Source organism: Diceros bicornis, chromosome 23, assembly GCF_020826845.1.
Source record: "Diceros bicornis minor isolate mBicDic1 chromosome 23, mDicBic1.mat.cur, whole genome shotgun sequence".
Taxonomy (NCBI): Eukaryota; Metazoa; Chordata; class Mammalia; order Perissodactyla; family Rhinocerotidae; genus Diceros; species Diceros bicornis.
In genome coordinates this window covers 6,794,508-6,811,274 of record NC_080762.1, presented here as the reverse complement: position 1 = coordinate 6,811,274, position 16,767 = coordinate 6,794,508, and the positions used below count along the sequence as shown (strand labels likewise).

General features: G+C 38.9%; 1 protein-coding gene across 5 annotated transcripts in view; it reads left to right on the top strand.

Moving 5' to 3' along the window:
* AKAP7 (A-kinase anchoring protein 7) overlaps positions 1-16,767 on the top strand; it is a 146,607-nt gene that overhangs the window by 24,837 nt on the left and 105,003 nt on the right. For all 5 annotated transcript variants that reach the window (XM_058566265.1, XM_058566268.1, XM_058566267.1 and 2 more), the window contains exons 4-5: positions 487-623; positions 6,762-6,922. In XM_058566265.1, coding sequence (XP_058422248.1) covers positions 487-623; positions 6,762-6,922 — 298 coding nt within the window. The remainder of the gene's footprint in view (positions 1-486; positions 624-6,761; positions 6,923-16,767) is intronic.

Sequence of the window (16,767 nt, the reverse complement as noted above, 5' to 3'; positions counted from 1 at the left end):
ACTAAGAATGGGTTCTCAGACACATTCACTTGGGGACAAATAAATATTACTTCCAACAGAAAGGAAATGTTGTCTGCTGGTTTGACCTTTCTGTGGCAAGAATAAAGCTTTTTTTTTTAGGAAAGATCATAATTATAGTGAGTCATACCGTGTATTCCAAGGACAAGTTTCTGAAAAGATGCATGGCCATTGAGAGTTTTTCCCGTCAACTGGTGACCTAATCTGTAAAATAAGGGTGTTTGGCTCAGTGCTCTTAAGATGGACAAGCGTTGTGTGCCTTTTTATCTTATATGTCCTATCAAGCTTTCCATGTTATCTATTCAGGATATTTGAGAACAAGTAGACAATTAAACATTGTTTGGTTGAAGAATCTTGACATTGTTCTAATTTTGGTTGTTGCTTATTTTTCTTCTTGATTTACATTTTGCCATAAGGAAATTTTGCTTACCCAATCTCTGTTTTGTGTTTTTGTGTGTGTGTGATTAGATTACAAGAGGAATTAAGATCCTACAAAATGCAATAATAGAGCAAGACAAACAACTGGCCAAAGCCATGATCAGTGATGGTTCTTTTCATGTTACCTTGCTCGTGATGCAGCTGTTAAATGAAGATGAAGTACACAAGTGAGTAATATGTTTTTCTTGAGTGTTGTTTTCCAAATTATTACGTTAGTATGAGTAAACATAGCAGAATCCAAAGAGGCATTGAAATTCTAAAGAAGTCTTCTTGATTATAATTTATTCCAGTTGATAGTCAATGTGCAGAATTAGCTATATAAATATTCTTCTTAACCTAGACTTTTTAACTGTGTTGTTACAAATGGTAGCCCTTGCTCATGTGGTTGTTTTGCCCATGTTAATTATGTAAACACTCTGGAGTCTGACCGTTTAGTTCAGGAGTCTAGCATGGCACAACTACCTCATATTAGCTGCCTGATTTTGGGCAAATCGTTTACTTTTTCAGTACATGGAGAAAATAATGGTACCAATACATGTAAGAGCTCTTAGTCTAGGGCCTGGCACATAGTAGCCAGTTGATATTATTAGCTGTTAGAAAGCTGCCGTTCCACTAGGCCAGTGGCCAGTTTCAGTTTGACCTCAGTTATCTCACAGTACGTGAACCCCCCGCTGCCGAGTCCAGAGTTGTCCATAAAGGTTGAATGTAAGTCATTGATTGCTGCTTTTCAACCCAGAGTGGAGACACTTTGCTCCTACCCAGTTCTCTGGGATCCTCCGTCTGTACTCGGGATTGCTCCTTTCCCTGTTACCCTCTGTAGAGCCCTCTTGGTTAAGCTCAAGTTTATGCTCTTTGGAAAACCCAAGCTGGAAGGGGCTGCAGGTGCTTCTGTTTTCCATCCTGACGTGTATGTCTCCTAGGGAATGAAGAACAAGGCTTGAGTTGGGAAGGGGGTAGGAAAAGGGAAAATAAAAGGGAGAAAACAGTAAATTAGTACCTTGACATGTACAGCCACATTATGATTCTTGTAGTTATGTCTTTTAAATGGTAGAACCTCCTGTCTTTAGAGATCAGTCTTCTGGTCTGTCCCAATCTGATATCCCCAAGAGCAGGTCTGGAGCACTCTGCAGTGCCAGAGAGGGCTAGAAGATTTTACTTGACTCACTTTCACGAATCACTTTGCCAACCAGAAGGAAAAAGAAATACTCTGATGCTCTTTGAAGAAGAGAAGCCAAAGAAGACGTGACACAAGAGGATGAAAACCTGGGGGAAAGGAGTGGTGCCCTGTGTGTGTTAGAGTGGTGTATCAGTCAGGGCTCTCCAGAGAAATAGGGCCAATGGGGTGTATATCTACATAGATATGTAGATATATCTATATCTCTGTATAGCTATATCTATAGTTTTAGCTACACTTAGAGAGATTTACATGGAGGAATTAGCTTGCGTGGTTGTGGGGACTGGCAAGTCCAAAATCTGCAGGGCAGACTGGCAGCTGGAGACCCGGGAAGAGTTGATGTAGTCTCAAGTCCAAAGGCCATCTGGAGGCAGACTCTGTCTTCCTGAGGGTACCTCAGTCTTGTCTCTTAAGGCCTTCAACTGACTGGATGAGGCCCATCCACATTCTGGAGGATAATCTGCTCTACTCAAAGTCTACTGATTTAAATGTTAGTCACATATAAAAAATTCCTTCATGGCAACATCTAGACTGGTGTTTGACCAAAACCAGGTATCATGGCCTAAGCTGACAGATAAAATGAACCGACACAGTGGCAAGAGCAGGAGCAGATACTGAGCTGGTATAAGGGGCGGCAAGTCGGAGAGACCGAACCAGCAGTAAATTCAAAAGAACTTCAGTGTGGTCAGAGAAGCACAGACAGCTTTGAGGAGGTTGTAGGTGGCTACTCTGAGGCTTGCTGTCCAGCGTGGGAAGGAGGATAAAGCCCCTGTGGTGCTGGGCAGAGTGAGCAAAGGCAGGGGAAGAAGCACAAAGCCAGCGTGAAGCGTGGCTCCCCTTGGGGTTGACTGTTCTCTCCACCCCCGGCCCCACCAGTGTTGGAGCCGAGAACCAGGAATGACAGGGACGCTCACATTGGTTTGGGGTTCTCAGGGTGTTGCTGGGGAAAACCTTGAGCTCTTCAGAAGTTCCTGTTCAGCTAATGCTGGAAGAATGTAGTGCCACCTACGTGGCAGGTCAGAGTCGGGGAAGATTTCTAAGAGATGGACCCGAGGGGGTTCCTTCAATTCCCCGTTGCCTATCAAGACATATAGATGGATCCAGAAATTTCCTTGTGCCCTGGTGGGTGGCCTTGGAAGTTCCGAGAGAGTTGGTGGAGAAGAAGAAGGTGGCTGAGGGACAAGGACACTGCTGAGTATCCGTGCTTGTTGATCAGAGACTCTGGCAGGGATCTGTGCTTCAGCAGAACGTGCCAGTACAACGTCCAGAAAGAGCAAGCGTGCTTTCGTGGACGCCAGCGTGGGGCACCCTGGGATACAACCAGACGGTCCCTCAAAACAGGAATCTCTGAGAACCCAAAGAGCAAGCAAACCAAAGACCTTCTCCAGGTCGCTTACAAGAGTGTGCCGGATTCCCTGGGAAGGAGGAGGGAGAGGGAAGGGAAAAACAATCCTGAAAGGAGGTTTGAATTAACTGAATAATGTACCCCAAGAAGACCTTTTTAAAGCAGAAAAGACTGTTACTATTGACTGGTAAATTTAGTTTTTATCTCCATCATCAGAAATGGATCTGGGCCACAGCGCGTATATTTCAGTCCATGCCCCTCAGCCACCATCTCCCACACAAATGTTATTCATTTTACTCCCTTCACAGTGTTGTGAGTCAGCACAGAAATGTCATCTCTCACACATATGAGGAAACCGAGTCCTAGGAGTTAAGCAAATGCCGGTCAGTGGAGAAGCCAGAACTAGTCAGTTTTCTTTGTTACTCCATGGCGCGGGCGCGCGCGAGTGCGTGTGCGTGTGCGTGTGTGTGTGTGATGGAGAGGCAGAGAGAGGGGCGGCCTGGGGCCAGGTATGTTTCTGATGTAATGTTTACATTTCTCAGTGGAGGTGGGACTGCCTTTTCTAGGAGATTTTTAGAAGATTTGGGGGGTATTTTTGGGGTCACATTACTGATGAGTGCTGTGGGCATCGTATGGGCAGGCGGCAGTGTTGCTAAACCACCTGCTGAGCAGGGGACAGCCCTGGACTGGAAGCATTATCCTACCCTAATTGCAGCCTCACTTGTTGAAGTTCCTGTGCAGAGCACAGGGACTCCCTGAGGTGTTCGGCCTGTGTTCCACCTTGTCTGTCTACAAATACATTCCAGATTTGTGTAAGAATCTAGATGCTTAGCAAATCTACTTTGTGTTTGAAGGGATCCTGGGAGTAGTGTTTCTACTGAAAAATGATGGCCGGATACTTGCAATTTAGTAATGACTCTTGACTAAGTTATAATGAAAAATCTAAGAAATAATTAAAGTTTGCTATACAGATAAGATGGTATTTTGCAATTCAGCCAACATTAATTATCAACCATGTGCAAGATATTGAGCCAGATGCTTTGGGGAAAATAAAGACAAATCAGGAATGGATCTTGTGCTCGTGGATTGTACAGTTTAGTTGGTGAGATACCATATGAACCCAAATAACTATAGTAGAAGGTAAAAAGTGATATGTTTCATAAGATATAAAATATTAATGGAATTTCAAAAGAGAGATTTGCTTCTAGTTTGGGGAACCAGGGAAGTGTTTGTGGTGTCAACTTTTGAGTGATGGTGAGATTCAATGTGTGGCCTCACTTTGGGTGGATGTGTAGTGAGAGTGACATGGGTTGGGTTTTCTGGTAAGACATTGGTTATGTGATGGATTTTCTAAGTCTATTTTCTAAGTTATTATTTTCATAATCTTTTAATTTTATCTTTCATCCTATTCTGTGTAGTATGCTAGATATCTAGAGTATCAGTTTCTTGTTCTATATTCTTTTCAAAGTCTAGTATCATATTTTAGGTGTTTGATAAAGTATTGATCAATGGATTGGATATGGTGTGTGCAGAGACATTTTAAAAAAATCTATCACCTAAGGTCCTTTGTGTCCTCATGGTGTAGAAGACAGAAATAGAAATATATCAGGCCAAACTCAGCTGCTGATTTGAAAAGATGGCTGTCCTGTCTCAATTTGAAATACAACCTTTGGGTCTGAACTCCAGTTTCAGAATTCTTTTTCCCACAAGCATATACTTTTTAGTCATTTGATCATAAAGAAGTCTTTCTATAAACTGCTCTTGAAAAGATGTTTTATTCACAAGAATTTGAAAGTTAGTGATACTTACCAGTAGACACTATGACTCCTTCTCACTCTGTGATCAATGATGTCTCCTTAGGACAAATGTGTTGATTTATGCTACTAGAGAGCTGAAAAACTAGACTGAGTTTTAGATCATCTATATTTCTTTAAAGAAAAATGGGATATAGAATTCACTGTCTCTGAAAAGCCCTAACCTTTAGCATGGTCTGCTTTAAGTATATAGTTTCATTTAAAATGAACATCTTGAATTCCCCCAGTTTTTTTTATTTTTTAGGATTTCTTTTTTTTTTTTTGAGGAAGATTGGGCCTGAGCTAACATCTCTTGCCAATCTTCCTCCTTTTTTCCTTTTTTCTCCCCAAAGCCCCAGTAGATAGTTGTATGTCATAGTTGTACATGCTTCTAGTTGCTCTATGTGGGACGCTGCCTCAGCATGGCTTGATGAGTGGTGTGTAGGTCTGCACCCAGGATCCGACCCGGCGAACCCTGGGCCGCTGAAGCAGAGCATGTAAACTTAACCGCTGCACCACCAGGCCGGCCCTCCGCATCCATTTTTGACAGATGAGCTAGAAGTGGCTGTTCTGTTTTCACATGCTTTAACTCATAGTACATACTGAAGGACAGTACTGCAGTAGAAGTGTGTACACTGTGTCTTTTCAGATGAACATAAATATAGTTAGGAAAGATTGGATTTAGGATGTGGATTTGGAGGTACAATGAGAAATGTTGACGTTTCCAAAGCTATTTTGAAGTATTGTACATTATATTATGACAGAGAATTGAGACTCAGTATGGAAGCTATGGATGAAAATCAGTTAAAAACTTTATATAAAGACTAAATTTAGAAATATGAAAGATCTAGAAAAATACAGAAAATTTTTTTTCACACTTTTGACATATATTTACTGGTGAACAAGTGATTGATCAAGATAATTTAAATTAATGGTGGTTTACCAAAAAAGGGTGTTTTAAAGCCATCTCCATAATGTAAGAATGTATTTATTTCTTTTTTGAGTAATTGCTGCCCTCTAGTGAGATTTTAATTTTTTGCTCGTAATAAAGTACCTATACCAAAATTCTCTTCAAGATGGAAATAACTGATCCTAATTTTCAAATATTTCAAACCTGATAATGTCTAATTCATTAATATGGTAAACATTTGGTTTTATAAAGAAAAATAATGCATTTGAAACACACAGTAGCCCTGTAGTCTCATAGGCTAAACAGGTATAGCAGACTTACATAGCTGCAGTTGGCAAATATAAATGTGTTTTATTTGAATCCAAGTATAGTAAATTATCTTATTATGGAGACTTTTATATGTATATATATTTTTTGGGGGTGAGGAAGATTGACCCTGAGCTAACGTCTGTGGCCCATCTTCCTCTATTTTATATGTGGGACGCCTGCCACAGCATGGCTTGATGAACAGTGTGCAGATCTGTGCCTGGGATCTGAACCCTTGAACCCCGGGCCGCCGAAACGGAACAAGCAAAGCCAACCAGTACGCCACTGGGCCGGCCCCGAAACTTGTATTTTAAGAGATGATGTATATTAAGTTTTAGTAGAGTGCCTCGCAAATAGTAAATACTGTATAATATTAGTACTTTTAGCAAGAATCTAGAACTTTCCATATAATCTAAGCTCTTGTAGGTATTAGGTTTTTTGGAATGTATTATCAGTAATTTTTTTTTAGTTGTCCATGCAGTGTTTCCTTGGTTAGAAACTTCCTGGTGAACTATAAAATAGTATCTTCTTTCATGTCTTTAGTATAAGTTATAATTAGGTAAAGATGTAATTCACTTCTCCCATAGTTTTTGTATAAAAATGAATATTAGTTTAATTTTAATCATATAGATTAGATTTTGAAGGTATTTTGAGCTTTAAAATAGTACAAATATCAAAATTGAATTATCTTTCTAAAACTGATGACTTTGTTTCTTGCTTGGTTTTGTATATCTTATGACTTAATATTTTACCGAAAAATATATTATCTCTTCACAGTGGTATTGATGCTCTATTGGGATTAAAACCATTCGTAGAAGAAATCCTCCAAGGAAAACACCTGACTTTGCCTTTTCAAGGGGTTGACACTTTTGGGAATCAGGTTGGATTTGTGAAGCTGGCAGATGGAGATCACGTAAGCCCGCTCTTGCAGATAGCAGGTAAAACAAACAGCAACGCCCTCAGCAATGATGAAATCTCATCATTGAAGAGGCAGTATTTTTTTTTCCAGTTCTTGTAATAGAGATTTGACATCTTTTGATTTTTTACTCTATAATTGAGCTGCTTCAGCCTTTGCCATGTATGTAAGTAGCCACATAAAAGGCCTGAAGAGTTACCTTGATTCTTAGGTCTGAGGACTGTGTTGATCCCAGGGCTGTCTGGAAGGTGATGGGCTGGCCTCAAGTATTTGTTGAGACTGTCCTACTCATAAGTCTGAAGGATCCCAGTGGTTATCCTGACATACCACATGCAGTTGACATTTGAAAAGTATTGAATGAATGAACAAAAATCACCAGTTGCCCATTCAGAGCCTTGTGGGTATTAGCTTCATCCCAGAGTCAGTCGATGAAGCAGCAACCTTTTCCCCTGGCTACCTTTTTTTTCTCCTTGTTTAGGTATCACTCTCTGAGCAGAAGGTCCACTGGTGATGGTAGAAGGTCTCACCTCCATTGGAGAACACATTACTCTGTGCAGTACCATTGAAAGTGTTAGGGAGGTAGAAGCAGAAAATTATGTCACCTGGATGAGTGACTTGAGAGTTTGATCCTGAGAGCATAGTTTGGATGTTAGCCTATATGCTGTAAACAGTTTTTATTTTCATTTCCTTTCATATCCTGTGAAGTCATTTCATGTCATCTCATTTTGGGTTCAATAATCTTTGGTTTGTAGCACACTCTCATCATTGGTCCATGCTTGGTCCACTTTTATCTATTATCTATCTATTTTAAAATAATATAATTATCAGCTGGGAATCCACCACCCCAAACAAAAGCTAGGACCTTGGTAGTAATCTAATCACATTGTCCTTTTTATTAATCCATCCCCTGGCCTTCCTTCATTCAAGCTAACCATTATCCTGAAGTTGGTATTTCTTATTTCCTTGTATTCTCCCCAAATGTATGTGTTTTTAATTGGTTTTAACTTTATAAAAAGGGTATCATGTTGTATGTGATCTTTTTAGACATACTTTTAAAACTTAATAATGTCTTTATGCAGTTTTGTAGTTACCCATCCAAAAATACAGCTCTTTTTGGGGTTGGGAGTCATAAGGATCAGGTTTTATTTCATTGTTTGTTAAGTTTTTCTTTTGTGGAGCAAAGTATGCATAAATAAACAGACAAGCAAACAAACAATATTTATGGGTCAAGTAGAACTTAAAATCATTAGTTTGCCAAGGAGAAGGCAACCCTAACAGTTTTGATGGCAAATCATTTGGGAACTGCTGCCCACGTTAACAAAATTAATCTGTTTTTCCTGACTACTCTGGAGAAAACGCTGGATTCAGGTCTTCTTTTGTCATATAAATATCTGTGAGCTCAAGAAACATTTCTAATTAGTCATTCATTCATTGTTCTTTCAAATAGTTCAATGGGTGTTTGCAACATTGAGAATTCCATCCATTCTTAGCAAATATTCTCACAAAGGCAGTTTCCAGTATTGATGAAAGGTCCATTGTGTGCTGGGGAATGTGAAGTCTCACCGGCTTTAATAGGACTGTGCACCCAAGGATGTTGGTTTGCCATTTGAGAGAAGGCCACTGCCCCTGTATGTAATTCCTTTCTTGATGCCAGACTGTCGCTTAAAAATATATATACTTTCCCCCAGATTTAAACAAAACATTACAAAAAATGGAAAATAGGGAAGAACAGCACTGTGTCCTCCTCCTATAATCACTGTTATATTTGCTTTTCATCTTTTATGTGTATATTGTCCTGTTGCTTTTGGTGATAGTTTTTATGTACTTTTATAGGAAATCTAAATATTTGAGTATGTATATGGAAAATTTTCATTGAAGTTTAGTTGGAGCCTCCATTTGTATAGTGTTCAGGTAGTCAGAATGTTCAATACACAGAATTTTTGTCAATATTGTGCTTCATTAGATTTATTTTTAAAAGAATCCCCCAGGATTAGTATTGCTTTAGTCCAGTAGAATCAGTAAAATAATTTAATATTTGTTTTTGTGTCATTTTATAAAGTATCTATTCAGATAATATATTCTAATTTTCAGAATATATTCCATTGACCAGGCTACTACATTCCTTAAAACTTTATAAAAACTATGTATATGTATCTGCATATACAGTAGTATTAAAATTGTATTCATTCAAAATAGTGGAGGCAGAGCCAGTTTGATTTAATGGAAAGCAGGAGAATTTTTAAAGAAAATAAATTTAATTATTAAAGTATTTATAAAGAAGTTAAGTTTAAGTACATGTGATGAAGTAAAACTAACTTGAAAAATACTTAAAAATTATAATTCATGAATAGTCTGGCTTTCCTAATTTGCATAGAGTTTTTAGATTTACAGGTTAAACGAAACAAATTCTTGGCCCAGCCCAGTGGCGTAGTGGTTAAATTTGCCCGTTCCACTTTGGTGGGGTTCGCAGGTTCGGATCATGGGCACAGACCTACACACCACTCATCAAGCCATGCTGTGGGGGCGTCCCATGTACAAAATAGAGGAAGATGGGCACAGATGTTAGCACAGGGCTAATTTTCCTCAGCAAAAAGAGGATTGGCAATGGATATCAACGTAGGGCCAATCTTCCTCACCAAAAAACAAAAAACCAAATTCTTAAAATATTAAATAGTTGTTATGAAAAAAGGACAGAATTTTAGACTCTGATATTTAAACTCATTACTGAAAATTTGCAGGATAAAAAGTAATTTAGAATTTTTAGTGTGTAAAATTGAAGAAAATTATTGTACATTTTAAACTAATAGAGTCTGAAGTGATGAGCTTTGACCATCAATACTTGAATTATGCATCCAGAAATGCTGCTGTGAACTGTCATTTTTGGTAGATACTGGTGGGCTGGAGACCCAGCCCATCTTTGCACGGCATGTGCATGTAGGTTATGGTGGAGCTGCCCGAGGGGGCGGGTCAGGTGGATGGCATCAGCTTCCTACCTTGACCTTGAGTGATCCTGTTTTTCCAGAGTAAAGGGGCCCCTTCTCCTGTCCCAGCATTACACAGTAGCTCATAGAGCTAAGAAGAGATTAGAAATTCTGCATTTATATGGCACTTCTCCACATTTTACAGTGATGAAATTGCACTTAAGAGCTTTTTGCAAAGAAATGAATATGTGATTTCATTCATTTTTTTCAGCGAAATGTAATTTTGTTAAGACGTATGTTAGATCAAGAGATTGCTAAAAATTTAGCCTGCTGGAATTATAATGGTCCTTGCAAATCTTTTTTGTAAAATGAGAAAATTGCCCTTGGTTAGCATGATAAAAGATTCCAAGTGCATTTATCTCATAAAAGGAAAAATGAAAGGTTTTTAGGATGTTCATTTGAGCATTACACTTTCCCTTATTTTGACTGTCATTTCCTCCGAAAGATGGAGAGAATATGCCTTGTGTTTTCTGGGCCTTATGGGCCATCTGTTCGGTTGCTGGTACCTTTGGGCCCTTCTAGACTGCTCGGTTACCACATGAAGTCATGGACCTCTAACCACCACAGGCGGGTGGGCGTCCCAGCAGCCTGTTGACCCCTCCCTTTAATGGCCTGGACTAGGCTCTCTTCAGAGACAGCAGAACACCTTAGCCGCACTTCATCTAGAACTAAGCAGAGAGCAGCTTTTCTCCCTGACCAGGATGTCTGAATCACAGTCCTGCACCGTGGAGGACCGTCAGAGCCTCTGTTTCCAGCCCTGCCTCTGTGCAGGCCCTGGGAGGTGCAGATCCTCCACACTTCCTTCCCTTTCTCACCTCTCTTTTAACCCTTTCCATTGTCCCTGTAGGGGAGGAAAATTGTTTTTCCTTTTACCCTCCTAGCTCTCCTGTTGGGACCCTGTAAAATTAGACTGACAAAAGATTACCAAGAGAACACAAACAATTTGTTAACGCGTGCAGCTCACATCACGTGGGAGAAACCTCAGTGAAGAGTATCTCAGAGTGGGCTTAGGACCTGAGCTAACACACCGTCTTAACAAAAGAACGGTACGTTTGTGGAGAAGTGACAAGATGAAGGAAAGGGCTCTAGGCTTTGGAGGGCGTGGCCCGGGGCAAGGTGAGTCTGTGGGGGCTCTAGTGGAGCAGGCTTTGTTTGCACTGGGCCGCCTTGGCCGTAAGCTTCCCCAGAGAGGGCGTTTTTGGTAGTCTTCATTATTCAGAAGTTTCTGCTTTTCGTCGGGTGAGGCTGCTCCAGGAAGCTTTCTTTCTGCGTCTGTGGATTCCATTTGCCTCTAGCTCAAAATAATTCTCATGCCCAAGTGGCATATTTAGGGGTGGCGTATTCTGATTCCCTACATTCACTCTCTTATTTTACTTTATTTTCAGTCAAACACTTAAATGAATTTACTTTGTGCCAGACATTGTTCTGATCATCTTACAAATATTAACTCATTTAGTCTTAACAGCTCTCTGAGATAGGGACCGTTATTGTCACCCCCATTTCACAGATAGGGAAACTGAGGCACAAAGAGGCTAAGTAATTTGTTAGTAAGTCGTAGAGCCAGGACTCAAATCTAGGCAGTCTGGCTCCAGATTCTGTGTTCTTTTTCTTTTTTTTTTTTTTTTTTTTTTTTGAAACTTTTAAATTTTTTTTTTTTTTTTTTTTTTTTTTTTTTTTACATTTTTATTGATATTTTAATGGTTTCTAACATTGTGAGATTTTGGGTTGTACATTTTTGTTTGTCCTTCACCCCATATATGACTCCCTTCACCCCTTGTGCCCACCCCCCACCCCCCACCCCCACTTCCCGGGTAACCACAGTCCAGTTTTCTCTGTCCATGTGTTTGTTTATATTCCACATATGAGTGAGATCATACAGTGTTTGTCTTTCTCTTTCTGGCTTATTTCACTTAACATAATACGCTCCAGGCCCATCCATGTTGTTGCAAATGGGACGATTTTGTCTTTTTTTATGGCTGAGTAGTATTCCATTGTATATATATACCACATTTTCTTAATCCAATCGTCAGTCGAGGGACACTTAGGTTGCTTCCACTTCTTGGCTATGGTGAATAATGCTGCAATGAACATAGGGGTGCATAAGCCTCTTTGGATTGTTGATTTCAGGTGCGTTGGATAGATTCCCAGTAGTGGGATGGCTGGATCATAGGGCATCTCTATTTTTAATTCTTTGAGGAATCTCCATACCGTTTTCCATAGAGGCTGCACCAATTTGCATTCCCACCAGCTGTGTATGAGGGTTCCTGTTTCTCCACATCCTCTCCAACATTTGTTGTTTTTTGTCTTGGTGATTATAGCCATTCTAACGGGCGTGAGGTGGTATCTTAGTGTTGTTTTGATTTGCATTTCCCTGATGATTAGTGATGTTGAGCATCTTTTCATGTGCCTATTGGCCATCTGTATATCTTCCTTGGAGAAGTGTCTGTTCATTTCCTCTGCCCATTTTTTGATCGGGTTGTTTGTTTTTTTGTTGTTCAATTGTGTGAGTTCTTTATATATTATGGAGATCAACCCCTTGTCAGATGTATGTTTTGCAAATATTCTCTCCCAGCTGGTTGGTTGTTTGTTCATCTTGATTCTGATTTCATTTGTCTTATAAAAGCTCTTTAGTCTGATAAAGTCCCACTTGTTTATTTTTTCTTTAGTTTCCCTAGTCTGGGTAGGCATGTCATCCGAAAAGATTCCTTTAAACCCAATGTCAAATAGTGTGTTGCCTATATTTTCTTCTATGAGTTTTATAGTTTCAGGTCTCACCTTCAGGTCTTTGATCCATTTTGAGTTAATTTTTGTGTATGGCGATAGCACATGGTCCACTTTCATTCTTTTGCATGTGGATGTCCAGTTTTCCCAACACCATTTATTGAAGAGACTTTCCTTTCTCCATTGCATGTCCTTAGCACCTTTGTCGAAAATTAGCTGTCCGTATATGTGTGGTTTTATTTCTGGGCTTTCAATTCTGTTCCATTGATCTGTGTGTCTGTTTTTGTACCAGTACCATGCTGTTTTGATTACTATTGCTTTGTAGTATGTTTTGAAGTCAGGAATTGTGATGCCTCCTGCTTTGTTCTTTTTCTTTAGAATTTCTTTAGCTATTCGGGGTCTTTTGTTGCCCCATATAAATTTTAGTATTCTTTTTTCTATTTCTGTGAAGAATGTCATTGGGATTCTGATTGGGATTGCATTGAATCTGTAGATTGCTTTAGGTAATATAGACATTTTAACTATGTTTATTCTTCCAATCCACGTGCATGGGATATCTTTCCATTTCTTTATGTCATCGTTGATTTCCCTCAATAATGTCTTGTAGTTCTCATTGTATAGGTCCTTCACCTCCTTGGTAAGATTTATTCCTAGGTATTTTATTCTTTTTGATGCAATTGTAAATGGTATTATCTTTTTGAGCTCTCTTTCTGTTAGTTCATTATTAGCATATAGAAATGCAACTGATTTTTGTAGATTGATTTTGTACCCTGCAACTTTGCTGTAGTTGTTGATTGTTTCTAACAGTTTTCCAACAGATTCTTTAGGGTTTTCTATATATACAATCATGTCATCTGCAAATAGTGAGAGTTTCACTTCTTCGTTACCTATTTGGATTCCTTTTATTCCTTTTTCTTGCCTAATTGCTCTGGCCAAAACCTCCAGTACTATGTTGAACAGGAGTGGTGAGAGTGGGCAGCCCTGCCTCGTTCCTGTTCTCAGAGGAATGGCTTTCAGTCTTTCCCCGTTGAGTATGATGTTAGCTGTGGGTTTGTCATATATGGCCTTTATTATGTTGAGGTACTTTCCTTCTATTCCCAATTTATTGAGAGTTTTTATCATAAATGGATGTTGTATCTTGTCAAATGCCTTCTCTGCGTCTATTGAGATGATCATGTGGTTTTTATTCTTTGTTTTGTTGATGTGATGTATCACGTTGATTGATTTGCGGATGTTGAACCATCCCTGCGTCTCTGGTATAAATCCCACTTGATCATGGTGTATGATCTTTTTAATATATTGTTGTATTCGGTTTGCCAATATTTTGTTGAGGATTTTTGCATCAATGTTCATCAGCGATATTGGCCTGTAATTTTCTTTCTTTGTATTGTCTTTGTCTGGTTTCGGTATCAGGGTGATGTTGGCCTCGTAGAATGATTCAGGAAGTGTTCCATCTTCCTCTATTTTTTGGAATAGTTTGAGGAGGATGGGTATTAAATCTTCTTTGAATGTTTGGTAAAATTCACTGGAGAAGCCATCTGGTCCTGGACTTTTATTTTTTGGGAGGTTTTTGATTACTATTTCAATCTCTTTACTTGTGATTGGTCTATTCAGATTCTCCACTTCTTCTTGGTTCAATTTTGGGAGGTTGTATAAGTCCAAGAATTTATCCATTTCTTCTAGATTGTCCGATTTGTTGGCATATAATTTCTCATAGTATTCTCTTATAATCCTCTGTATTTCCATGGTATCCGTTGTAATTTCTCCTCTTTCATTTCTAATTTTATTTACTTGAGCCTTTTCTCTTTTTTTCTTAGTTAGCCTGGCTAAGGGTTTGTCTATTTTGTTTATCTTCTCGAAGAACCAACTCTTTGTTTCATTAATCCTTTCTACTGTTTTTTTGGTCTCAATATCATTTATTTCTGCTCTGATTTTTATTATTTCTCTCCTTCTGCTGGCTTTGGGCTTTGTTTGTTCTTCTTTTTCTAGTTCTGTTAGGTGTAATTTAAGGTTGCCTATTAGGGCTTTTTCTTGTTTGTTAAGGTGGGCTTGTATCGCTATGAGTTTCCCTCTCAGGACCGCTTTTGCTGCATCCCATATGGTTTGATATGGCATGTTATCATTTTCGTTTGTTTCCAGATAGTTTTTGATTTCTCCTTTAATTTCATCAATGATCCATTGGTTGTTCAGTAGCATGTTGTTTAATCTCCACATTTTTGTCACTTTCCCAGCTTTTTTTTCCTGGTTCATTTCCAGTTTCATAGCCTTATGGTCTGAAAAGATGCTTGTTATGATTTCAATCCTCTTAAATTTATTGAGGCTTGCTTTGTTTCCCAACATATGGTCTATCCTAGAGAATGTTCCATGCGCGCTTGAGAAGAATGTGTAGTCAGCTGTTTTTGGGTGGAGTGCTCTGTATATGTCTACTAGGTCCATCTCGTCCAGTTTTTCATTTAAGTCTAATATTTCTTTATTAACTTTTTGTCTGGATGATCTATCCATTGCTGTAAGTGGGGTGTTAAGATCCCCTACTATTATTGTGTTGTTGTTGATTTCTCCTTTTAGGTTTGTTAATAGTTGTTTTATGTACATTGGTGCTCCTATGTTGGGTGCATATATATTTATAAGTGATATGTCTTCTTGATGGAGTGTCCCTTTTATCATTATATATTTCCCTTCTTTGTCTTTCTTAACCTGTTTTATCTTGAAGTCTACTTTGTCTGATATGAGTATGGCAACACCTGCTTTCTTTTGTTTGCCATTAGCTTGGAGTATTGTCTTCCATCCTTTCACTCTGAGCCTGTGCTTGTCTTTAGTGCTAAGATGTGTTTCCTGAAGGCAGCATATTGTTGGGTCTTGCTTTTTAATCCATCCTGCCACTCTGTATCTTTTGATTGGAGAGTTCAATCCATTTACATTTAGGGTAATTATTGAAATATGAGGGTTGAATGTTGCTGTTTTGTCACTTATTTTCTGGTTCTTTTGCATTTCCTTTGTTTCTTGTCCCATTTGTTTTGGACTGCCAATTCAGTTTGGTTGTTCTGTCTTATGATTCTTCTAGTTTTCTCTTTGTTTATCATATGTGGTTTTAATTTGATTATTTGTTTAGTGGTTACCTTGAGGTTTGGGCAAAAAATCTTCTGTATGAGATAGTCCATTATCTGATAGCCTCCTATTTCCTTATACTAAGTCAATTCAGTCACTTTCCTCTTCCCCTTCTAAGTTGCTCTTGTTATACCTTATTCTATCTTGTGTTGTGGCTGTGTGTTTACAGTGATGAGGTTAAATTTATTTTTGGTGAATTTCTTCCTTTGATCTTTGAGTTTAGTATTTAAGTGGTTGCTAACCTATTCCGGTAAAGATCTACTATTTCTCTGATTTTGTCTGCCTACTTTTCTCCTTACTCCAAGCTTTGTGTTCCCTTTCTCTTCTTGTTTTCGGGCCTGAGGGCCTTCTTGAGTATTTCTTGTAGTGGCGGTCTCGTGGCCATGAACTCCCTTAGCTTTTGTTTATCTGGGAGAGTTACTATTTCTCCATCATATTTGAAGGATATTTTTGCTGGATAGAGTATTCTTGGCTGAAAGTTTTTGTCTTTTAGTATTTTGAATATATCATTCCAGTCTCTTCTAGCCTGAAAAGTTTCTGTTGAGAAATCCGCTGAGAGCCTGATGGGAGTTCCTTTGTACGTTATTTTTTGTTTTTGTCTAGCTGCCCTTAATATTGTTTCTTTGTCGTTGACCCTGGCTAGCCTTACCACTAGGTGTCGTGGTGAAGGCCTTTGTCTGTTAATATATATAGGAGTCCTGTTGGCTTCGCTTACTGGTATTTCCTGCTCCTTCCCCAGATTTGGGAAATTTTCAGCTATTATTTCCTTGAATAGGCTCTCTGTTCCTCTTTCCCTCTCCTCTCCCTCAGGAATACCTATAATTCTTATGTTACATTTTCTAATAGAGTCCGATATTTCTCGGAGTCTTTCTTCATTTCTTTTTAGTCTTAGTTCTCTCTCTTCTTCCATCTGGAGTATATCTGTATTCCTATCCTCTAAAGTACTAATTCTTTCCTCCATATTGTCAGCTCTGTTCTTTAAAGATTCCAGATTCTCCTTTATCTCCTCCATTGTGTTCTTCATCTCCATCAGCCCTGATAGGTTTTTCTTTATGATTTC